The 27,690-nt window shown below is 32.0% G+C and overlaps 1 protein-coding gene across 1 annotated transcript in view; it reads right to left on the bottom strand.

Moving 5' to 3' along the window:
* The window catches only part of LOC130448631 (cyclic nucleotide-gated cation channel subunit A), an 83,685-nt gene that overhangs the window by 45,190 nt on the left and 10,805 nt on the right, over positions 1-27,690 (bottom strand). Inside the window, exon 4 of the mRNA XM_056786072.1 lies at positions 7,801-8,337. Within this exon, the coding sequence (XP_056642050.1) occupies positions 7,801-8,337 (537 nt within the window). The remainder of the gene's footprint in view (positions 1-7,800; positions 8,338-27,690) is intronic.

Raw genomic sequence — 27,690 nt, forward strand, 5'->3', positions numbered from 1 at the left:
CATTTATAAATTTTGATAATTGAGAGAGAAATTCTTTATTCTCACAAAATTATTATAATTTCTAGACAAAAGCTTGTAAAAACTAAAAATCTAACATAAAAATAACTAAATAAAGATAGAAGTGAAATGAAATTACAATATACAGAAAAAAACTACAATGAGTTACTTATAACAATGCTATGAAAATTTCTGTTGTATTAACTCATTTTGTTTATTAACAAAATTATAAGTAAAGTTTGAACAAGAAGTAAAATGAATATGTGGAACTGAATTACGCGAAGTTATTTTTTTTGTGTTTCCTGCATTTATGTTGTTAATGTTTAAACTGATTTAGTTGTTTTCTAGCTGTATAGTTTATTTTCAGTATCTTTCTTATTATTTTCGGAATCAATAACTTCTCTCTCAGCCCCAGTAGTTGATCGCCAACTGTGTTTCAGTGCAGTTATATCCTTTTCAGCATCCACTAATTAGTTTATTGATAAGTAAGTTACTGATTAGCGAGGAAAACAGTGCCCTGTATATAAATTACAGTCTGGTAATTTTAAATATGTATTAATGCCAATTATTTGTTAGTGATATTTTCGATTCTCAAATTCAAGCAACATTATCGTCAGAGATATAAAGGTACAATTAACTGTGGAATAAAAATTTTCTATAATATTGAATTTTCCGACAATATCTTATTTTATATTTGGTACATTGATCATAAAACTAGGTATGTGATCTAAATTTTTAATTTGCAGAGAGTGCAATTCTGCTCAAAGACATTATAATGCTCATTATTAAAGTAACCAAAAATAAATTATATAATTGACTGCAAGATAAAAATGGATTAGTGTGAGATCTACAAACTTTGTCGTTAGATATTTCTCATAATGATTTGTCGCTGTTTTAGCTACATCTCTCTCGTTCAAAATAGTAGTAATTTTGAATAATTATATACATATAAAAAATTATACACATTTTTTTTAATTTTGTCGCAACGATTTGCAATATTGTATTTAAATTTTATACGAATATGTTTTTGATGCTGATACATCCAATGAATTTGTTTTTATGTCTGACTCTCATAGAGGGCGCTATTTATACGGTTCGTATTAAGTATTATTGAACATAACTTTCTCAATATTAGTTTTATTAAGCAAAAAATGAACTTAAACATCATTTAATTTTACACCAAAAAGGTACACTTGATAAAACTTGATAATGTGTACAGTTTTCGGAATATTATGATATGAAAATTACGAAGTAATAACCTACTGGTATATAGTATTGATAAAGTTATTAATTATCATTATTATTAATTAGTAAGCATCATGCAAATTGAACATTTTTTGTTGCGTAAATGAAAGCCCATCTATAAAACGGAGACTAAGTTTGAATTTTGGAATCGTTCGCGATATTCATATTGAATACACTGTTTACACCACCACTACACCAACGCTAACAATTACACTGTTTGACGTGCGTTTCGATAACCAAGTTTTCGTCTTCAGAGACTGAAGGTAAACAGTTTACCTCTTAGTTTTTTTAGTAACTTTTTAAAAGAAAGATAAAAATTGACTTTTCGACTAATTTTAAAAGAGAAGAGACATAAAATCAAGAAACATTTAGAAGAATAAACATATATGAAAGGTCTAAGGTATTTTTGCTTCTTTTCATTTTAGTATATCACCTATAATTTTGTCCCATGTTGCTTTAGAACTACTTTTTTGCTTTTGCCTAATTTTGCGTCCCATTTTTTCTTCACTGGTCTTGACTCAATTGTTTGTAAATGTCCCCGCTCAATACCTCATGTCTTTGCTCAATGAATTCCATAAGAGACGTAATTTCAAGATCTTGTCGTTTTTGGTCATTTATTAATCTATCCTTTATTGTTAAAACTTTCACGTGCCTCAAATACTCCATCTCTGCTGCTTGAAATGTACTTTTTTGCCTATTATTGAGAGACCATGTTTCGCAGCGGTAGGTTAATATTGGTTGGTAAATTACTTTATAATCATTTAGCTTTGTACTTCTTGAGACTTCTCTTTTATTTATTGGGCAGTTGTTTATGGTGTAATATGTGTTTATGGCATTTATTTTGGTAATTTTTTCATTGTCTGTATTTTCTTTTTCTGTTCCAAGGTGTTAAATGTTCTCACCGTTTTAATCCAATATCCTTCTATTTCTATGTTTATCTTTTTTGTTTGAGAGCCATTACAGTCTTTTCTACATTTATTCTCATGCCAAACTGCTTCAATGAGTTGTTCCAAATCTCAAAGTTTTTCTGCGATCTTTGTTGTTTTCTGCAATATGTCATCAGCATATGCTCCAATGCCAATTTTCATTGAATTCGCTAAATACATCTTCAATATATCATCTAGAAATATGTTGAAAGGTAATGGACTTAATCTCCCACCTTGTCTTACTCCTTCTGTGGTTAAGAAAGCCTCAGAAATTAGGTTTTTACTAATAACATCGTTCACATTTCTTTCATATAAGCTCATGATTGAATTTTGTAAGTCCACATCCCTCTCTGCTTTCTAAACTTTCCCATCTTTTTACCTCGGTACTCTTTAGAAAGCTTTCTCCAGGTCAATAAATCCACATAATGCATTTGTACTTCGGCGACCTGCTTTATCTATAATTTGTTTGATGGTAAATACGATCATGTACACTTCTACCTTTGCGGAATCCATTTGTGCATCATTAAAATTCAATTGATAGAAAAATACTGCAATGTCTCCAACAATGGAGAGATATACGGATAGAGGAGGAGTATATATTGAAAGTGACAATAAATAAATGAATATACATAATATGAAAATAAAATATTCCATATCACCACTCTCATTATTTCATAGTCGTATAGTACACACCCAATTATAAAAAGAAATATGTGTCCAAATATAAAAAAAATATAAAACTGTATTATTCGTTGTGCAAAAAATTTTATTTCATGCTCACCAGCTACACTGAAAAAAATATTTCTCGAGATTACTGTAATTTTTTGGAAGTGTGATAATCGATTTATGTACTAAAGGTTACCTATTAGAATTATCAAAGTCAACGTCAAAATCGACTGCCGAAACATTAATGGCACAGTGTAGTTGAATTGTCAAGCAGATAAGCGATGACTTAGAAATAAAAGGTATTGCTCTGCCGCCTTTATAGAAAAGTCAACGAAGTAAACTCCCGACATATTATATTTATACGGCGAAAAACAGTGCAGTCCAGTAAACTGATTTAACTGCCAGTTCACACAAGTAGAGAGTATGAAGTATATGTTCTGGCTTGAAGTGTCAATATCGAAATATTGTGTAGGGATTATTTAGGTAGTAGATTATATAGTTACGTTTTGCGTTTAACAGGTACAGTTTAACCTCTCTGCCTAATTCAGCTTTCCTTTTTACGAGTATCCTACCGACACGCCTTTGGCACACTCTTTTCAGTGTTTGTGAATGGATAACAACAGGCTAAACTCATGAATTGACCCCAAACCGGTTGGTACTACCTGAACTTGATAAAAAGAACGAATTTCACAATGAAGTCAATGCCAAACTATGAAAGTGGCTTAAATATTCGTTGGGTCACCTTGTGGTCCCTTTGCATACCTAATGAGGTTTTATTACTCTACACCTTTCTGAAATAACCTATAGACAAAAGACTGACGTGGAAAATACTTATATTCATCAAGAGAAAGTGGACACCTTATAGACGGTGGTACGTTTTAAAATTTTGTTATTGCTAGTACTTTTTATTATCGTTGCCAATTATGCAAGTTTTTTGTAGTTAGTGGTATGATTCTGGTTTTAGTTTGGCAATATTCAATAGTTAATGTGAAAATAAGAAAAAGATAACATTAAGCACTAGTCAACTACTATCGTCGTACAAATTGTCTCATATTCTGCTATTCATGAGTCATTATATACTTGTTTCTACTCTAATAACTCTTATTATTGGTTTAACGATGCATTTCAAGAATTACAGTGAGGGTTAACTTCAACTACATAATTTATGTTCTATAGCTATTATTATGGAGACATGTTATTGAAACATCAATTTCTATTTCACTCAAAAATTAATATAATCAACGATTAGTAATTCGACATCAAAATGACAATATAATTATTGTCCTTATATCTATTTCATTCGGCAAACACAAACAAACATGACTAATTTCATTTTTTATTTGTTAGACCTGAGTAGACTAATGCTGACATCATTATAAATCGAACAAAAGCAGAAATGGTACTATAAATTGGCTGTTTTATATTTTAAGCTGTCACTAAAACCAATTTTTTTAGTTTTGTCCATTGAATTGAAGTAAACAATGCAGGAACAGCGCTCATATAATTACGGTTTAAACAACTCATTTTCAGCCTTTATCGTGTACCCTGTCTTCTGAATAGAGTCGTTTTGTTGTTAAGAGCCGATTGTGTGTAAATACACCCGCATGACATTTGTACACAGCAATATATACACATATATATATGAGCCACTTCCCATTTGAATTGGCTCTTCTCACAATTAGGAAATAGCCAAGCTTACATGCTTGTTCATTTATTTATTTAATTATGGCAGCTTTTGAAAATTACAAATAATTATAGAGATAACTATCACAAAAGCAATTCAACATCTGTTAAGATGATTTATTGATGCAAAAATTGTTTTTATCGTTTTAAAACGTTGCTATTCTGGGATTTTGCAGAGAAGTCGTGAATATATTTACAAATAATAATAAATGAGCATCGAGGTTATTGAAAGTTCATAATATCACAAATAATAAAGAGTTTATTTAAACCCTCAAAATAATCAAACGTTTTTGCATAAAATTGAATACAAACTATAAAATAGAGAAAAACATTAAAATGGAAAAAAGCAGATTCTCATCAGTTGGATGTAATAAAATGGAGTGAAGAGGTTGGATTGGATGGTTTTGTAGAAGACATATTATTGAAGAAATTTCAAATACAAATGAAAAGTCCTATTCAAATTACTTACTTCCACAGTCTATGGGATTAAATTTGACAGTTGGGAATTTCAACAGGTCTAAAAGAGCCTTAAAATGGATAGAAGAATTCGGTGTTCCACTTTTGGAACGGACTACTAGTAATCCTGATTTTCCACCAATAAAACATCATGGATAGAGATGAAACAACTACTTCGAAAACTTCCCGCATGTAATTTCTCTAAACATTGTCAAAAACTTCAACACTAACTCTAGTTTCATGGTGAACATTTTTTTTGTAAACCTTGTGGTAGTGGTAAGTATTTTTCAACAAATTCAAAATATATTGTTTTCGGAATTTTTTCATAAAATAAAAAATTAATTGATATAGGTCCTAGTAACTAACATTTATCTAATTTTTTTGAAGATTCATAGAAGTACTAGATACTCAGATTGGGCATTTCTCAACGTAACCCTTCTTTGTTGCCGTGAAAGAGTTAGATATAAAACAAATAATGTGGGGGTGCCTTATGTTCACTTTGTTTATTAATCAGACATAAAAATATAAAGCCTTAATATGCGAGGTTAAATCACATCATATTCTATGATTGTATTCCAACGTTCAGCAAACTCTTCGAGAAGTTGGTGAAACCATTCTATCGGCACGAATACAAAAAATAGTCGCATTGCATTTTTAACATTTCCTTTGGGCTAGAATTTTTCCCTCCGTAAGAATTTCGCCAAGATTCTGAATAAATAGTGATCTAACGGTGCAATGTCCGGACTAGATGCTGGTTGTGGTAGGAGTTTAGTACCACCAGGTTCTTAGATCTGATTCCATGTAACTTTATTAGAATGTTGTTTAGCATTGTCTTGTAAAAGAGCTCGCTTTCGGTTAACTCAACCTAGATATTTCTCCGCATAAAACCTCATACATTCGCATCAGATATTCACTGTATACCTCGGCATTGATTACTCGACCGTCTGGAATGATATGGAAGTACATTAAACTTCATAATTCCATCAGACATACAACAAGTTCGAATTGTGTTTGATCTACCATAGATACCTTATTTTATAAATTTATTATTTTCATAAATTTTTTTAGCATATATTAATAAAGCATTGCTTCCAGCGTGTATTATTATGAGTTTTCATTTAGAATTTGGCACATTCAAACATTAATTTTTACTATTGTCAACCCAACCGAAATTTACTACATCGTGTCTGTCAAACCATTTTTCATCTAGATAAATTATGTGTCTATTAGAACTATGGTAGTCTTTTATCTGTCGCAAATGATATTGTTGCCATCAAACGATCCTTGACGATTCGGTTATTGGCATCCGTTTATTCAGTTTTTTGTGATTAAAACCATATGCTGACAAAATTTGACCTGATGTTTCTAAACTGGTATAATTGTATTCTGGATAATCTGCTACCTTTTGCTGTAGTACTGTCGCAACCCTCTACTCCTTATATAAACTATAAATGTCCTTCGTATAAAATCTTGAGTAGCTTTGTCAACTGATTCGTGACTTCTCGATAAATGGAAAACTTATTTACTCTGGTTGATTCAGCAATTCTTATTATGATTGCATTATCAGATTACTGAATATTTTCCTTTTTTAAACATTCGAATATATTTAAAATAACTTGCTGTGTTTGTATATCTAGATCTTTATTATTAAATTCATACCTGTCTTTATTGTGATTACACTGTGCATTATCTTCATACATCCAAGGTCTAAAGAACGCCATATTTCTATTTATTAAAAGAAATTTATGAATTAAATTAATCTCACCAAGCCACTCCACTGCTTATCGCAGACTTTTTGGATGGAATATTTCGAAAAAATTGTGTACATACAGCTTCGGCCAATAGAAATGCATTTATCTTTACGATTCGATGTTTTCATTGGTAAACAGAGTCCACGTGGACTGCCGGTTTGTTAGATGTTTACCGAATTTTTTCATTTGGTAATTTGGTATGAGTGCCGTGCGTATTTATGAACTATTTATTTTTCCTAGCATAACTATCTTCTGCAATTGATATTGGAAGAACTATAAAAATGGAGACACATTGTTTCTTGCGATGAGAAGGATCATTTTTTGGCAGGACAAGGAGCTGTTTACACACCTCTACTTGTTTCGTTTGAATCTCTATTAATGCATGTAGCACTATTCGACAACTTTCATACATCTTACCTAATGATTTTAAATATCTTCAAATCTTCACTATTAAAACGATTGAACAAACGCCATGGCATTCGCTCATAATTACCTTTCATTTTCATATGTTTCCCTTGATATCACGGTTGTCCCAATAATGACTTAACAATACATGAATTACAGATTCATCCTGGTCCTTCTTATTGTGAATAATCAAAGAGAGAATGATCAAAAGAAAGTAAGGTACTCTCAATAGATATATAGACTAGTATCAACAAGTTTCGACGAAATTTTCACATATAAAAACCGACATTACTTATGAGACACGCTTTGTAGATTTATTCATGTATTTAAACATGGTTTTACCGAATGCTGTACCGTTTAAGTTGTGTTAATGTTTACCGACGCTGCTACATACATGGCAAAAGCAGTAACAAATTCAAAAGTATTTTATTCCAATTTAAATTCACTGACTCAAGGAGATAAGAAATCATTTCCCACTGGTTAATAATTTAATTAACAACATGACAAAAGTATTTATAAGAGCTTCTGTAAGGGTACAGATATACAAAGAAGCATACATATTGTGTATATTGTTGTATATTTCAAAATTTTAGTACATATTTTCTAAAAAATATGTATTTCTTTGTTATAAAACTCAAGTTTACACATAAGTTATATCAAATATTACTTACCGACAATAGTAGCAAAAATCAAGACTCCTGCCAAGAAATCCGCGACAACGAACAAGTACTCGGCATCGTTTTCAGGCACTGGGGTTTCACCGATAGTAGTCAGAGTCAAAGTTGACCAATAAAAACTATAAATATATTGTCTAGTCAAAGAAGCATTCTGCGGTCCATTTAAATTATAGACCCAATTGTCTGACCCAAAGCCTATAAAATAACTAATGGCAAAGTATAAACATGCGTTCCAATGTATCAACACTAGGATAGCGAGTACCACTTTGCAAATTCTGAAAACGTTCGGGTAGTTTGTATCTGTTTCTGTTCTTTCAAACCATTCCCATAATCTTGGTAATTTAAACAGTCTGTTGAGTCGCACTATTACCGGGCACGGCACTTTTAGATCACACTCATTAGGGGCCCACCAAAAATAAGTTAAATCTGTAGGAATGACGCACAAAATGTCTGTTCGCCAAGATTTTGATTGGAGATAGTGCGCCCTGAGTTTCTGCGGATTGGTTACTAGAAGGCCTTGTTCCAAATAACCTGAAATATCAAAAAAAAAACAATGAGATGATTATATACAAAAGTGGTTATATTTCGAAGATTCCCAATCAAGACTGTATCATTTTTTTCTAGTAGATCGAATTTTTTTCGACATAACAAGGGAAAATACTCATTTTGTAGGTACTGAGTTTTAGCAGCTAAATATACCTCTTTGGAGGATTGAGTTCCACATTCTTTATTTCAGCTTTAGTCAATCAAGTAGATCAAACCAAATTTGCTTCTAGAATTTCTTATCAAGATATTTTAAATAAGATGAAGCACCCGAAAGAGTAAGTTCGGCAGATGTGTGTTGTTTGACTAGTGGTTATCCTCTACTCTAGTAGAGGATAACCATTTCAAGACTAAGGGGAGGAGACTTGGTATATGAGATCAGTTTTTTAGTGCCAGCAAGTTTTGTCTCTATTAGTTTTCTCAAAGTGATTTATCAAACTAAATTATGCCTTTTCATTTCTCTACAAATAACTCATTATAATATTATTATAATACAGATCCACTATACTCAAATAAATATGTTTCTCATCTGTTAATTGGGTATTTTTGAAAGCTACGGCAGATAAATAATATTAAAATTTTGACACGATCACAATTAACTAACCCAGAGGTTCCAAATATTTTTAACCCTCAGCTCCCTTTCAGTGGTACATGGCTTGGCAGCTCACTTCGAATAATCACTTTTCTCATAGATTATTTAATTGCTGATAAAGTTTACTAGGTTTACCTTGTTCTTACAGAGGTCAAGAAATAACATTTAACTACATACAAGGGCTGTAATAATACATGACTTACTGCCAAAAAATCTATTTGAAACAAACATTAGAAAAAACCCAACTCCCTTTTATAAAAAAATTTAAAACAGTGTAAATATAAATTTGAAAGAGATTCCTTTAATCGCATTTCGCCATTCGCAATTTTGAATACCAGCCTCCAATGGCTGACTATCGGTAATAAAGTAATAAGTTCAATAATGGTGGGTAATTTTTTCTTGATAAGTGACTAAATTTGCCAAACTACATTGGCAACACTGATAAGTTGTCTCCTCGCTGAGCCAGCACCGAGCGGAGCATCGCGCACATTTTGGGAACCGCTGAATTAACCGATATCAAATCATTGACAGTTATTACAATTATTACAATTCACTCGACGTTTCACAAATCACTGTTTGTCGAGCCTTGTGGTTGGCTTCTTCGTTTCCTCGGCCTCGGTCTCCTATTAAATGCTGTATGCGGCGTCTGACTTGAACGTGAACGTTCCGATCGACATCTGAACGCCAGCGATCAATACATCTCATACGCGAACGAAGACGTCTTGTACACAACAGTAGTCGACAAACAGTGTTAGCATTCCACACTTTTGGCGATGCTTGTGTTACTTGAAGAGGAGACACAAGACGACCGCATACGAAGAAAACTCATAGCAACAAGGTGCCGATTATTTATGAAGACGCAGAAAGAATAATGCTTCCAAATTTTGTAAATGAAATACTTGAAAGATAACAATACTAAATTTGATATTTTCATGTCAAATAAGAACAATTCAAACATATCGTAGAGCTTGTGCGGGATTATACAGTGCTTTTCAGATAAAAGTATCCACCTTTAATAACTTTTGTAATACTGGTATTTAGAAAAAATCCAAAAACACGTCAATTTATGTTGGAAGGGGCAAGCATTATGGCTTATTTAAACTTACTGGAAAAGCCACCCCCTCACCCCTAGCAGCATCCCCTTTATTTTTTTAAATTACTTGTCATATTTTTTATGTAAAATTTGGATACTCCTCTTTGAGCTGATTTCAAAAATGTATAATACTTGTAGGTTAAAGTGGTTAGTTTATGAGATAAACAATTTTTCTTTTAAGAGCACAAATTTTACTTATTATTTACTTTCACCTTATTTGCCTGTACTAAAATGGGTTGTACAACAGTTCAAACTCTTTAATCTTTTTAACTGTGCTATTTATTCTACTTAAAAAATCCAAACAACAAAAAACTCTACTTTTTATTAAAGTTTGACATTGTCAACTAGAATTTGTAGTCACTATTGATAGTGTAATTTGATGATACATTATTTATTTTGTTTCTCTGAAATGGTTTACTCTTTGCAAGAAAGAATTGAAATTGTAGGTTTATACTACCAAAATAATAATTGTGCAAGAGCTGCTGCTAGAATTTTTAACGAATTAGCTGACGGAAGACATGCAACTCATAAGTATGTAATTCAACTGATGGAGAAATTTACCACAACAGGGTCTGTTTGCAATAAAGTGCATAAGCGAGAGGGACTCGTAAATAACGAAGCAATCCAAGTGGCAATTTTAGGGCAAGTCAGCTTAGAGGCTCAACAACCCCAATCGTTGTCAACAATAAGTAGAGCGATCGGTGTTTCATCTTCTACAGTTTTCCGAGTTCTACATAAATTCAAGTACCACCCATACAAAGTTAAGTTGGTGCACGAGTTGAATGAAGATGATTTTGATCGTCGTCTAGAGTTTTGCGAATCAATGACGCAAATTATCAATAACAATCCACAATTGTTAAACAATATTTGCTTTTCTGATGAATGCTCATGGTCATTAAATGGCTTAGTAAGTAGGCATAATTGTAGATATTGGGCTGAAAGTGATCCACATATTATGCGTGAATTCCATACACAACATCCCCAAAAGTTAAACGTTTGGTGTGGTGACCACATTGTCGGACCTTTCTTCATCAAAGGAAATTTAAATGGTGAATCATATCTTGAGTTACTCAGGGAAGGGGTTGACCCACGTATTACAACAATAATAGAAAATGATGATAACCTTTCCGAAGATTTAATGGTATTTCAACAAGACGGAGCTCCCCCACACTATGCTATGCCTGTCCGACAATTTTTAAACGAAACATTCCCCGCTCGATGGATAGGTAGAAGGGGGCAGATGATGGAGTGGCCACCTAGGTCACCGGATTTAACACCCCTAGACTTCTTTTTATGGGGGTATTTAAAAACAAAAGTTTATGCTACCCAATCAGAATCTCTGGATGATTTACGAGAGAGGATATAAAATGAATGTCGACAATTAAATCCAGCCGTATTAAGCAATGTCAGAGAGGCATTTCAAAATAGATTATACCATTGTATGGAAGTGAATGGTACTCATTTTGAACACTTCTTGTAACTTCATAATAAATAGCACAGTTAAAAAGATTAGAGAGTTTGAACTGCTGTACAACCCATCTTAGTACAGGCAAATAAGGTGAAAGTAAATAATAAGTAAAATTTGTGCTCTTAAAAGAAAAATTGTTTATCTCATAAACTAACCACTTTAACCTACAAGTATTATACATTTTTGAAATCAGCTCAAAGAGGAGTATCCAAATTTTACATAAAAAATATGAAAAGTAATTAAAAAAAATAAAGGGGATGCAGCTAGGGGTGAGGGGGTGGCTTTTCCAGTAAGTTTAAATAAGCCATAATGCTTGCCCCTTCCAACATAAATTGACGTGTTTTTGGATTTTTTCTAAATACCAGTATTACAAAAGTTATTAAAGGTGGATACTTTTATCTGAAAAGCACTGTATAATAAAACTACCATGCAAAAGGCATACTAAGCTCATATCACCTGAAGAAAAAGTTGCTTGGATAATGCACAATAATATTGGAATTATTCAACCATAATTAGAATTTATAATTATCAATATTGAATTTACACATTTTGTACCGACGCCAGATACGACGTTTATGCTGCAATGGTTCGAAATAACTAGCGACGCGGCGTAAAGTGTTTTAATGGCACCTCAGTGTCTACATGTCAACGTCAGAGTAGGAAAAAGACGACAACAGTACATTTCTGTAATAAGCATCAAGACGCGGGGGTACGGCGTGACGTTGTAGGCGGCCGACGGCGTTTATAAGAGTCCATAGCTTTATTATTTGCCAGTATGAGCAGGAATCCAAAATCCAATTATTTATTTGTGATAACTGTGATTTGACGACTTTAATTTGGAATGCTATGGGGTGTGTAAGATTAAGTTGACTAATTATATGGATAGTATAGACGTTGCTTGTTTTAGGTAGCACAAATTGAAGTGTGCCTACGCCGTCGGCGGTTTTGCATGGATCTGTATATTTTACTTCGAAAATAAAGATGCTGTATTGGAGAGCTCTACGCTATTCTGCAAACACTTATTCACGTAAAAACAAAAAATATTTAAAGTTCCATTATAATAACAGACTGTCTTAACTCAATCCATTTAACCCAATAGCACCCAATAGCACTCTAAATTGAAGTCGAATTATCACAGTTACAACAAATGAAAAATTGTGTGGAAAAACTTTGGATTTCTTCTCATACTGGCCTATGAGGAAACGAAGAAGCCGACCCCAATGGTCGACAAGCAGTAATTAGTGAAACCGCGAGTGAAGTGCAAACGGTGGTTTACAACAAAATCACTACTTAAAACATAAGTGCAAAACGAGTAGTAAACATCGGAATCGAAACTACGCGATGTGAAACTACGGAAGTGAAATCCTGGCCGCAGTCAATCAGCGAAAATTGAATTAACTAGGTTACGAATAGGCCACACTAAGTTTACACGTATTTAATCAATTACCAAAAGTGGATCCCCACAATGTGATCTATGTAATAAATAACTTACTGTAAAACACCTAATAATTGACTGCGCAAAATTTCACCAATCCAGACGAGACAACCTTAATAGCACTATAGAATACATATCAACACAAATATAAGCCATTTATGCTTCCTGTCACTAATTATCCTAGTGTATTATTACAAAGAGTGTCTGTTCAAAAGTTTATAGACTGACAATATCTTAGTTTGATGTGGTTACTAGGGAAATGAAATTACTGTAAAATTCTCTATTCTTATTCTGCAATTAAACTAGAATTGGAGTTTATTAGACTATAAAGAATCGTAATTTTACACTTGTTTCTTACCAATACATTGTCGCAAATGGTGTCTGTGTTTACTTAGATCTTTTCTCTACGTTTTACGAACGAGATATTCGAAAGACGCTTCCTAACCACGAATTAAATATACCGGGGTAATTTGAAGGAAAAGTAAATTTTCAATGAAATAGTTATAATGAACTTAATAAATTTGAAAAAAATCTTAAATTCAATTTCAACTTTATCCACTTAGTCTAGTCTTTATGTTTGGAAATAAAAACTAGATCAATATAGCAGATGAGGTAGTGAATCGTAACGCAATTCACCAACTTTTTTTGCAAAAATTGTGGACGAATGAGTAGAAGTATTGTCGTAATAGAATACAACTACTTTTTCAATAACCGCAGTCATTTTCTCTTAAGCTCGGTACCAGAAAGATTTAGTAAATCAGCATTGGTTTATTATTTTTCAACCCTTTTATCTAAATTATGGAGATTACTCTTTTAAAATCACAAAACAATATGGTTAAGACGTTATTTGTCGAAAAGACGGTTTTTGCTCTCTTTGGAGCACGACTGTTATTTTTGTATCTGGATTATAATGACGTAGCCAAGTTTCATATGCTGTGACATATCGACTGATTGTGTATCATGTTTTTAATGCGAACAAACCTTCTTTCACCCTTAAGCAATCGCGACACCCACATTGTAGATAGTTTTTTAATATGCAATTGTTTATACAAAATATTGCATACTGGTTTGGTTAAAAGATTTTCATAGCTTTCTTTTCATATTGCTTTTCTCAGTAGGAAAATAATGTTTATTTAACGTACAAAGTTTTTGTTCCTCCATATTTAACCAAAATCGAAAACCATTTTCTTTATGTTATGTTTAGAGAAACATGGCGCTCTCATAGATGGCACTAGTTAGACGGTTCGTACAAAGAGGTATTGAGTATAACTTTCTCAATATTAGATTTATTGAGCAAAATTTAATTTCAAGTGAACTAAAATATAATTTTTTTGAGCTTCCACCAAAAATTTAGTCTTGATAAAACTCGAAACTGTGTACCGTTTTTGAAATATTTTGATTTGAAAATTGTAAAGTAATAACCGATGCTGGTATGAAGTAATGATAAATGTATTAATTAAATAAAAAATCAGAAGATGAGAATTTGAAAAAGCCTAATAACATGAAATAGAATTCAATAGAGTAGGTGTTTATAATGTCCTCCGTTTTCACAAGTCAATCCATTTTTCTAAAGAATCCATTGATCTTCTAAACGGTTGGAAGTCAGTTATGAGGTGAGTTTATCTCTGTGGTATTAAAAATGCGACCAAACTGTGTAATTCAAAGGATTAAAATCGCATGACCGAGGAGAGCAATGAATCGGAGTTTCTTCACCTCTACCAATCCATGGATTCGGAAAATGGTCACTCAACCAATCACGCCTTCTATAAAAGTGCGGTGGAGCTCCATCGTGCATAAAAAATAGAGATCTTCGCCATTTAAATATCCAGATAGAATGTGATAACCTATTAATTTGTGATCTAAAGCTGCTGCCCAAACATCAACTTTAAATAAGTGTTGGTAAAGTTATACCCTTTTGACACGTGGATTCTCAACACACAAATAGTGGTCTCGTCCGTAAAAAGAATACATTTGGATTGAGAGTTGTCCTTTCTTGGAATATTTAACAAAAATCCACTCTAACCGGTAGATCGTCTGGCTAAAGCTCTTGGACTTGTCTGTAATGACAAGAATGTTGCTGTTGCTCTTCAAGTATCCTCGAAGTACTTGAAAACGTAATTGTTTGTCTTGCCATATCACTTACGCTAACTATTGGATTTTAACAACAAAATTTAAACCATATTTTCCTTATTAATGGTTCTTGTTGTTCTTGTGGTTCTTGTTCTTCTACCAGAATTTCTTTTCTGTATAACGCGTAACAGCTGCACTGGAGTTTCGTAAACACTTGCCTAAGGTTAATAACATGGTATTATATTCAAAAATTGGGTACATTTTGATTGACAACATCTAATTTAACAAATAACAAGGTTTCAGAAATGTAATTATCATTAACTCAACGTCATAACTAGCAATGAATGACAGTTTTCCATGGAAAACTCAGAGAAAATACTATTGCCGTGTGAAATTCAAAGTTAAATAATTATGGGTACTCAGCTATTGAGGGCCTTAGTATTAAACAAACAACAGTTTGAGTCCCATACTGATAAGACTGGAATTTTGTTAAACGTTACAAAAAACGAAAACGAAAAAAAACTTTTAATTAATAATTTTCAAATAAAAATATTCCAAAAACGGTACATAGTATTGAGTTTTATCAAGAGTACCTGCCTTTTGGACTTGAAATTTTGCTTAATAAATATTGAACAAGTTATGTTCAATACTACTTGGTACGAACCTAGTTACAGGGTACTCAATAAGAGCCAGACATAAGAACAATTTCATTGAATGTATCAGTTTTGGAAACATATTCGTATAAAATTTAAATACAATGTTGCCAGTAGTGGCGGCAAAGTCGTAGAAAATGTGAAATGTTTTCTGTATCTATCCTACAGATGAAATCACCTTTTTTGAAATACCCTCAATAGAGAGTAGCTTTGGTAGTTCATCAAAAACTATTTACACACCACTCTTTGGCATTTGTTGAGGATCCCTTATACTTCCATTTTACGGTTATAGAGCCAAGAATAAAGGCGACGTTGTTGAAAAATACTGTTAAAGTTGGATGTTGAGAGATTCTGATGTTTGTGAATATGGATATTATTTTCTCCATCAAAATACTACTAAAAACAATATTTTGTTGTACAAATATCTTTTGTTATGTTGTCTTTTACTAAATTTTGTTTCTTGTCCTATTATATGTAGCATCATAACAACTCCAGCCCTACAGGGCGAAATATAACAAATTCTGTAATTCACATGAAGCACATCCTCATCCTAACCACAAAAAACCTAAGAACCTCTTCCTCTCTCTCTGTTGTATATTTAGTCATGTCTTACCTATGCTCAGACTTTGTTCTTAATTTATTAATTGATCAATTTATTATTTTTATTTGAAATATTTTTTACAAACCAAACTTCATAGTCATTAGTTATAATAACGTTGATGACTTTATTATTATTAAATCAGTCACATGAAACATTTCGTGTCAAATGAGAACAACTCTACTTTTATATTGAATATTCGAACCTTGATTAAGACTATTTATGGAGGAAAGCTACGATGATTATTTTTTTAAGCTATTTATTTTCAGCCATATTTAAATTTCCGCCGAATGAGAATTGTTAATTACACAGCTTCTATTGACATGTTATTTGGAGCAAAACGTGCGATAAAAGTTGATGTTTTACTACTCACAAATTAATATTCTATACTTATTTAAATTCAAGGATGTATTCTGCAAGTAAAATTTTCATAAGGGAATGACCACGAATATTTATTATAAGTTAGATAACAATTTGTTTCCGTTCACTCATTTTGGAGTTGAAAGTGTTGACGCTACGCTTCGCTGTTTCAATTTTCTGTGATTTATTGTTGTCGACACTTTATATTAATAATAAGGCTGTGAGTAAGGCATTACTTGTAATATTTTGGGATTTTTATCACAAAGTTACTAGTGAGGGAGCGAAAATATGCTATTACTCTTTTTATGTTAAAAGAATGAGAGCTCAGTTGTTAACATAATGAAATGGGTCTCAAAACAAAAATAAAATATAGAGGTTGCTAAATCTATATTCCACTAGGTTCCGTAGTTAACAAAGTGGAACTGGTCTTTTAGCAACTAGCAGCTTGGTGTGATTAATTTTTAACTTTATGGTCCAATAATTTGGTTTTAAGGTCATGATCATTTGATTTTCTGCTTTCAAAAGCAGTAATAACACCCTCATGTGACTTTGGTACCGTCAACAATAAATGAGCGACTTTATCCACCTCATTCAGAGCTCCTGCAGCTATAAGACACGAGATTATGCCTTCAAAATAGGTGAAATTCTGAAGCAAAGTTAAGAAAACACATTTAAGTCTAACAACTGCTTTCTCAATGAGAATTGAGCAACTAAACAATGTCTGATAGGATCTGATTTTATTAAAATATCTTGAATTTGCTCAAGTTAAGTCTATTGCTAAAATAGGCTGAACATTCGCAGAGTTGATGCTTTTCTTTCTCTATGAATTGTTTACAGAATCTATAGTTGTCGTCTTCTGCCTACCTATCGTCTTAAAGTGGAATTTGACGTTTTTGGATATTTCGAGAAGCTCCTTAGACTTTTTAGCTGATATGGTTATGAATATTTTGGTTTTTCTTAGTCCTGGAATGTTTTTCCACTGAGACTCTATCTGATTTTTTAGCCATCTAATCAGTTCGTTGTTGATGTGACATCTCAAAAGGTTACAGTTGGCTTTGGTTGAAAAAATAGGGTCGTTGCCCCCTTTTTGGCCAGGTTGTTAGCCTCATTGCCTGGTATACCTTAGTGACCTAGTAGTCTTATTAAGTATTATTTTGTTTCTTTCAGCTAATGTTTTCAGATATTGATACTCTCACACTAACTTGGATATGTATTTAGTAGCTTTAGCTATAAATATGTTTTCTAGCAAATCTAACTGAAAATTAGTGAGTAATTCAATGGTGGTATAGAGAGCTTTCATTATGATCTAAAATTGCCCAATACAAATCTTTGTGCTAGCTTGGAACCATCTGTATACTATAGTAATGGATTACAACTTTTATTGATCCATTATTGGCGATCATTGATGACCATTTCGAATTATATATGTCCATCATGCAATGGATTTATAAATACAGACATTCGCCATTAACCTATCGGGATTTTCTATATTATGCGATATTTTGTGAGACTGTTTAGGAATTTATTTCTTAAATGTGATATTTTAAATGTCGAACAGTAAAATTTGCATCAAGTTAAATTCAAATTCAAATATTTTGCAGTACCATTTTCCCCAATAGACGGGTCAAAACACATGTTTCATCACTATATAAAATAAATTTTATGAATATTGAATCTGAATTCATTAGTTATACAGGGTGTTTCTATATTCGACCGACAACGCTCTCCCATAGAGAGATTTTAATAAATGATTCATTTTGATATAGGAATACGAACCCTTATAGTTGCTGACATAAAGCAAAAATTTGCCATAAATCATGAACGCCTTTTTTTCAAATTTGGTGACCAATATGCTCCTTATTAAAGTAATATTTGACATGAACAAACTTTTGAAAAATTTTACCATAGGCGCGCTGTCAGGGCTAGTTGTCATTTTTATCTCTCTATTTCTCAGCAAATTTGCAACAAAAATTGATTCGTTCTTGATTTATGGAGAATTTTTGATTTTGATTTAAAATTTTGAGCACCCTATATTTCAGCAACTAGGCCCCGTAACGGATACGTTGTTAGTAACTGCTATTAGTCAACGTTCTTTCGACACTTAGATGCGATATCTCATTTCATACCCAAGCAATTATTCAAAGTGTTACAACTTGTTTCATTCAACACAAAAATTTCAACAGTCGACAAATCAATTTAAGGATAAACTAAATTGATTTTCTTTCATTCCGCTGCCTTATCCGTTGTGATGAACTCAAATTTGTTGACAAATGGCTAAAGTAAACCTTTGACCGCTTTAGATTTCGCTGGATTAAACATTTTTAGCACTTCTGCGTACGAAACTCTATTCGCAATATGAAAATTCATTATCAATAATCAACTTTAATCACCTTTTTGTCGATTAATTTCAAACTACTCAAGAGCGAGGTGAATCGGTTGAAGATCAAAATAATAAAGCATATGAAAGGGATACTGACATATGGAGGGAATAAAATAGTAATTATTTTTTTTGCTAATGTGATCGACAATATAATCAACTGTATAGTGTTTAATGTAAATTTATATATTATCAGAAATGAGCTTCTAAATTTACATAAACATGAATTACCTTCAAGACTCAATATTTGTGATAAAAGTCAATATAGTGTATAAAGCCGGTGATAAAACAGTTACCTTCAATTTACTTTGTCATATAGAAAAAATGACTTCAAACAGGGAGTGTTGTTTAGCAAACATTATTGGCGATGTTGGAAGTTTGCGTAAGAAAACAATTTGCAAAATTAAGAATCATAATTCTTCTTGATGAATTGTTTTAGAAGTTGGTATCGATTCCTTAAATATTTACTTTCACTGTTTATAGACCATATGGCAATTTCCATAACTCATTTTTATAGCTCCAATCGTATAACTAACAAATGTCTCCTTGAGAATTTTTCTAAACCAATAGAAAATACTAACAAAGCACTTAATACTTACACTAGTTTATTTCCTATATCTCAACTTTAAGTTATTGATTATTGTTTATGTAGATAACAGACCAACAGAAAAAGAATTAAGAAGATGGTTACAGATCAAAATTAACTCCTGAGAGATGTTATTTAAAAATTTTTTAATTTTAATCAAAACGCTCCTCCGGGGAGTATTTGGTATATCCACCTTTTGCAGTTAATAACAAACCGATGACTCTGAGGACGCTGCGCGCTCTCCATAGAAGTTCTTTTGTATTTCCGTTCTCTTTTCAAATATTCTAAGTAAACTTACTTTTGTTTTAGGACAAGGTACTTTTCGAATTTGATGTTGGAAATATCATTTTTGTAACCGTTATAAAGAAGTACTACTTTGGATCTTGATAATTCAACTTGATTATCTTCAACTTCAACATCACTTCTATTGTCATCTTCTAATATATTTTGACTGGAATTAACGTGAAGAATTGGGAATAGAAGATATTTCCAATGTAAAATTCAAGTACAGTTTTCATAAAAGACTTTTTATCATGGTGCACATTAGGAAATCCAAAATAATGAAGATGTGCACTTTTTACGATAGGTCTTCTCTTTTTGGAAAATATTAATTGTCTACAAATATAACAAAAAAAAAACAGAACTTTGTTTGCATTTTATTTTCGACACTTTATTTATATTTGAAGCAAAACATTGGACAATGATTAAGAATTAACGAATATTCAAAATAAGTTAACCATGTAGGGTAAGTGAAAAAAAATATTTGGTTGAAAAAAAAATATGGCGTGCTAGAATATTTCTGCTAACACTTCCAGGTTTAATGAAGGTAGGTTGGTACATTTATAAACATTTGTTTGGAAGTATAATGATTGTGAAAATGATTAAACTAGTGTTATAGATAAAATTTAATCAAATTCCATTTACCATTTGGTTCTATGGTTATTCTATGATCATGGTTCTTCAGGATATTTAATTTTACGTTATTAGATAATTGGATGTTTATAATTACAATTATTTGTGATCAATTCGTATCAATATTGACATAAATTGAAAACTTCATTGGAAATTAATGGTTTGTAGCATCATCTCAAATATGTACTTAGAGATATTCAAAATTTCATATAGAAAACCAAAGTTTTGATGACAAAGATATCAAAAGAGGACTTTTAGACAATAAAATTTAATAACCAGTTGTACTGAATACACTGTTTACACTACTACTAGACCAGCACAATTATACTGTCTGATGTGCGTTTCGATAACCAAGTTGCCGTCTTCAGATAATTTAATGATTTTGTGTCAAACAGTGTAATTGTGAGTGTTGGTGTAGAGGTATTGTAAACGGTGTGTTCAGTGTGAATATCATCAACGTTCCAGAAAATTAATATTAACTAAGTAATGGAATTATGGTGTTTGAATATGATTCCATGATAATATTGGCGTGAATTATTTCTTGAGTGAGACTAAATTACCGGAAAATCTATAAATAAATTATTAATGTTTCTAAATGTTCTCGATTTTAGGTCTTTCTGTCTTAAAATTAGTTTTTTTTCAATAATTTTTGAAAGGAAGATGAAATTGACGTTTCAAATTTTCTTTAAGTCTAAGTTAAAAATATGATATTGGCATTGACAATTTGCGCATTTATATTAATTAATAAAATCAAAACATAAATTTGTTCTAATAAGACAAATTGATTTTTCCTCATTCCTTACATCTCTAATATGTAGCAATACTTAATGAATTGAATTATTTGTAGTTTTTTTAGAATTTACAAAATAGAACTATAAATTTTACTTAAATTATTTATTAGAACAAATTTCTATTTAGATTTTATTCTTAGTTTGATGTTCATGATGTAGGTGATCTATTAATTAATATAAATAGACAAATTGTCAGTGTCAATATCATATTTTGATAATGACTAAAAGAAAAGTCGAAACGTCAATTTTATCTTTCTTTAAAAAAACTAATTTTGAAACAGAAGAGACCTAAAATCAAGAACATTTAGAAGCTCAAAGAAATTGAAGAAATATGCTAATAATTAATTATTACCTACATATTATAAAAAACTAATAGTTTTCTGCCACGTCTTTCTGTCTGTTCGCGATAAACACAAAATTACCGAATGGGTTCTTATGCGATTTCATTAATTAATGATTGATTGATGAGAAAGGTTTTTGTATAAAATTTGCTTTACGTGAATTAGTAAAAATATTTCGACGAGAGTTTTCGATAAAAGCTCCCAGACAGTTTGATTTCTCTGATAATTTTTCATAACACCCAATTGCAATTTTTCCCACGTTATCTAAGAATATTGAAATATTGGTCAAAAGGCTTTTATCAATTCTGTTTAAATAGAAAATATTTACTACTACCAATATGGATTTTTAAGTAACAGATGCACATATGATGTGCACATATATTCTCCCTCCTAAATTAATGTTTACTCCAGCCTAAATAACCATCACTCCACTGCAACATCTTTTTATTATTTATCTAAGGCATAATATTTTTATCAACAAATTGCAGTACTACGGTTTCAGGGGAACACCTCTCACATGGTTTAGTTATACCTTACCATGAGAAGTCAGCTTGAAAGGGTTGATACAACGATGTCTTCTTGCAAGCCAATAGAATGTGGAGTGCTTCAAGGCTCAATACTAGGACCTATTTTGTTTCTCCTGTTTAACAACTATATTGCCTATGTAAACATCATCATAGTAACCTTATCAACCTTAAATGATGGTATCTTCTTAATAAAATATTTTGTTTCTTTATAAACGTGATCAGAAAATTGATTTTTGTTTAATTGCTTATCAATTGTTCAAGCCTCCTGTACGAGATTTTGGTCAACGAATTGATGCAGCTTTGAATGGGCTCTAAATGATTAGAGTGCTAAGTATTACAGTTATTGAAAGATAAAAACTTGTTTTTTCAAACTTATACCACAGCTAACTGTTTGTTTGAACCTACTAACCCTGGAATTTAGAGCTCTTTAACAATTTTCAGTTCTTAGCTTCTAGAATCTCCTTTCGTAATGTTTATTATTAGTTCTCAATATTTGGGACGCTCACAAAATTTTCTCGTCCCCAATTGCTGACCTAATATTGAAACATACCTACCAATGGTGACTTATATGCTGATACAACTCTTGTTCTAAGACTTTTAGTCAGTTTTCTGTCGGTTAAATTAAAGTTTTTCTCTTATATCGTAGATGTGACGCAACTCACCAAAGTAATTATTTTTTAAGGGGTATGTTATTTCTGAATAGAAGTAAACAAGAAACCATTACTGTTTCTGCTATGATATGAAATATACCAACAATATGACAACGTCATGTTAAGGTTACAACATAGTAAATGAAGTGCTTCTTTAATTAAAACGAACGGTATGCAATTATGGTTCATGACAAACTGCGACGTCAGACACATAACTTTATTATAGATTTGTTCAAATAGTAAATAGTTAGTTGAAATTTTTTCCAATCTGATAATCACATTGTCGATGTAAATTATTGCCTGAGTAATTAGACGTAGCCAATAAGTTCGTGAATATGCTTTCACTACGAGGTGTACATCATATTTTTTTCTTAAATCTCAATCGATATTATCACGATCTAAGGAATCACTTCAGGCACTATTCGTTTATTGTTGTGTACGTATCTGGTTGAACACCCACTCACTAACAATAAGGAAGCCTTGTCGGTTCTAATTGCATGGGTAATCTTTTTGAAGCTTCTTGGGCGCCCTTGCCTTAGCTCATAAAGGTTTTACAAGAGAATCTTCCAGGTGTCAATGGCTTCTAGCAAGGCTATTACAGAAGGTAAAATACTAGGATTTGACTTTTGTTTTTTAATATTATCTTATTATCTTTCCTCTTATATTCCACAGAATTCGTAATCCGGAACAGTCTACGAGAGTCTTTCTATTTTTTTACATAGCTGCTGAATTTCCACCACTCAGTATTATTTTTGAAAATTTTGATTTGTCTGCAGCCATATCACTGGATACTTATCTCTCTATTTTTTTCAACATAGCTTAAGTTATTATGCGAGTAACAGATTTCTACTTCAGTGTCAGCTATTGAGTGGCTCTAAACTTGGCTAAATTATAGGCATTTTTAGTCTTTCCAAGTTTATGGCACTCGAATGTCTTTGAACACTTGCTCCTCTTCTTGATCAGATAATTGTACGCATATAAACTTTTAAGAGAAGGAAAGACATCAACATTCGACATACAGTTAAACAAAAAGTGAATTAGGGAAAGCATACAAGGGAAATAAATATAATAAAGTCGAGACAAGGTCAAAATATGGAGAGAGTTGCAGAATAGTTCTAATTCTTGTGATTATAATTATTTAATATTATGAAAATGTATAGGTTATAATGTACAGTGAGAATCAGGTGTAGTCTCATTATTTAAAAAAGTGTATAAGATCAAAGAATAAAAAAAATTAAGAGAATACTCATTGTATTATATAATAATCACTCCACTGAGTGAAAGTTGTATATAGCTGTCGAGACCATGCTGAACATAATACGTTAACGTCATATTTGAATTAAATTACTGGAATCTACTCTATCGAAGCAGTTGAATTCGATTGATAACATACCCTGTCAAAAATATTGAACTTGAAAATATAATCCGTTAAATTGACAGTCTTTTTGATTAGGTTTAATTAAAAATATATTCATGTAGTCAAAACAATACTGTTCACTCATTATTTCCAAATGTTAAAAATATTGTAAATTCCATGGAGTTTTCAAAAAAAATACTAGAACTGACATATTTCACCTGATTACAGAATATTGATAGTGGCCCTCGTAAACAACGTTATTCTCGGTGTAGAGTAACTGAACTAACGATTGAAATATTTATAAGAATGAATAAAATTAATTGAATCTCAGCCAGAGCAAACTACACCTCCTCATTGGTTTCCTTAGGAGTTACAGCAACCTTAGAAGTAACTGGTGAGATAATGTTTAGCAGAAACTGACGAATGCGAATGAAGTACATGTTTACCACTAAAAAGGCTTTAGATAATAAATTTGTAAAGATGAGGAAAACATATGTGCCCCAAAGCAGAATTATCCAGAAGGTTTTTTAAAGTGTAAAAGAAAGTACACATTTTTAACAATTCCATAGTTGTGTTCAACTGGTCGACAAAAAAAATTTTGTAGTAACCGAAGAATGAACAGCATATTGGGATAAAATTAATCTATACAAATACAAAAATATGGAAAAAATAATTGTAGCACGTAATAAACATGCCTCACATCTATTAAAAACAAAAACAAAAAAATCACTTTAAACATCAATTAGCTCTACATTTTCCTGTTATGAGGAGTTGCACTTTCTCTTTTTAAAATCCAACAGTAATCACCCATCATGGCGGAATCCCATCGTCCTTGATACCGAATTTCCATTGATCTTAATATCTTGGTGGAACCTTTCTCTTCTCATCACTGAGAGCTTCCAAATTTCGGGAAAATATGTCAGATGGGAATGGAGGAAATAAATTTTCTGTTGGTAGTTTGGATCCATATTGTTGCCCTTACACCCTTACTACACCAACAACTGCCTTCCATGCTCTAACTCCTTTTCTTCCAATTCATTTTCTGCACCAATGACACGCTGCAACTAACACAGCACGCGTGGGTGGCCAATTGCTTGTCTTGGTCCCCAATTAATAGTACCGAAATATTTTAAATAGGTTTTTCCACATTTTCGGAAAATGACCTGGTTTGCGATTTCACAGAACAGAATACTAATTTTTAATGTTATTTTTATGTTTATTCTTCTGAATACTACAGTTCAGGTATTTTTTCGGCCATAAAATTCACCGATATTAACCGCCTCTTTATAAAATTACCTACCTAATGTGAACAGAGATAATCAAGCTATTGAAAAGTGGTACGTGTTACAGCTTAATAAATATTTTTTCTATTATTGAACGGGTATTTCCATTATCAAAATAAAGGTCTCGCCTGTGTTACGAAAATCTTGTTGGCCAGTGTTATTGTACAAATGTTTCTATACAAAAAAATATTTTCCCATTTAAGAGCAAGAGTAAAAAAAAGTTTGTATAGTTGATATTATTCCTGAAGAGTATTTGAATACTGTTGTTATTGAATCTTAAACCGTATTTGCATATTCCACAAATTTTACGAACATCATATTCAGGATGTATATGGATACTAAGAAGGCATGATATCTAGAAAATTAAGCCCGATGCGAAAGATAGAAATTAGAGATGTATATTGGATTAATTACACTAATCTGAGAGTTAATCATAGCTTATTAATGAGGCGTACCAAAGGAAACAGATTATAATTTCGAGGAGTTTTGTTTAACTAAATAATTGTTTGGATATACGAGTCCTACCCCGTTTAATACACTTTAAATATGGTTCTATGATACTATTTTTCTACATCCGTTATAATATCCACGTTTTTTTTCATTCATTTGCATTCATAAAGAATGTAATTTCTGAATCGGTCAAAAAGCGTGAAGAAAACTACCGTAGCGGTTCATTTTTTCACGCTTTTGCATTTAAAAAAGTGCCGTAACGTGTCATTTTTTAACGCAATAACTTTCTGCTGCCAATTCAAGTACCAATAGTAATGTAACTTCTTCCTCACTTCAAATTAATAATGGTCACAGTTGTACTTTTAATATTACTATCACAAAATAAAAATTGATAAGAGTATTGTCGAATTTTTTTAAGTCTACGGACGTAGAAATGATTTTGCATGAAACTCGTGAGTAAAGTAACTTTTTTTCACTCGTAGGAATTGCCGTCCTATTCGTGAAAAAAAGTATTACCATGCACGTTACGGTTCATCAGAGAGGTCTAACTCTGACTGTTGGAATACACCTGTGCAGTTTTTTGTACCTGCACCTGTTTACGTTTGGTTGACCTGCAAAGGCAACATCTTCGGTATACTGTAGCGGGTATAGATATATTTAATGTTGAAGGAGAATAAAAAAACTGGAAATAACCTTATTCACATTGAAGCATTAAACATTATTAAGTTGTTTCCTATTTAAAACCGAATTAAAATAGAGAACAAAAAACTTTTCGTAAATCTAATCTCTAGTTTTTAGCAACTGATTGTTATTATTTGCTTGAGGAAAAAAATTTTTAAATTGTATTGGAAAAGAATATAGGATCGATTGGAGAATATAGGCATCTAAACTGCAATATTTGTAGTTTGAAGAAGAGAAGTATTGGGATTGCGGTTTTCCGAAACTCCTCTCTCAATACTTTTCGCTATAAGTGTTTAGAAATGCCGCTTTCACGCAGTTAATTCATTTGATTGATGAATAAGCGTGGATGGAAACAGTTGTTCTAGTCGAAACGGAAGTAATTACATCCTTTCAGCCCTGGATACTAGAAACCAAATTGAGGCTCCAGGACCTGGATAATTTTTTTTGGAAAATCATTTTATGATTTCATTCTATCACAGGGTTAATATCCAGATGTTTTTACCATTAAAAACAACAGGATTAGGTTCATAGGCTGAACCGCGTTGGAATTTTGAAAATTCTCGACGTTTCGGCTCCCACTTTGGAGCCATTGTGAAGAGAAGGGTGGGGTTAGGACCGACAGTGAGTGTGTTAGTGTCAATAGTGTTCTTGATGGTAAGCATATCATTTTTATTTTCTATTTTAATCATTTTATATTTTTTTGGTTCCGCTTTTCATTTCATCGTTAAAATTCCAAGGAGTGGGCAGATTGAGGCGTTGGAATCAACCAAAAAAAGGGGCGATTCGTTGTGTGAGTAGGCAGATTGACACCACTGAATTGGATCAATTCTTACTAATGAACGAATAACCACCGTATTCCCACCCTTCTCTTGATAATGGCTTCAAAGTGAGGGCCCAAACATCGAGAATTTTCAAAATTCCAACGCGGTTCAACCCGTGAAACTAGTCCGGTTGTTCATAATCCTGACCGCGGAAACCCTCATCTGTGGTATGGTACAAATTTACAAATTTAAAGAAAATGCATGATGTCAAGCACGTGCCGAAAATACTCTACAATTTTCGAGCCCCAAAAATTTATTACTTGGCATTTTTTTGACTTAAAACGTGTGACTCATGA

This window comes from Diorhabda sublineata, chromosome 9, assembly GCF_026230105.1.
Source record: "Diorhabda sublineata isolate icDioSubl1.1 chromosome 9, icDioSubl1.1, whole genome shotgun sequence".
In the NCBI taxonomy this organism is placed as follows: domain Eukaryota; kingdom Metazoa; phylum Arthropoda; class Insecta; order Coleoptera; family Chrysomelidae; genus Diorhabda; species Diorhabda sublineata.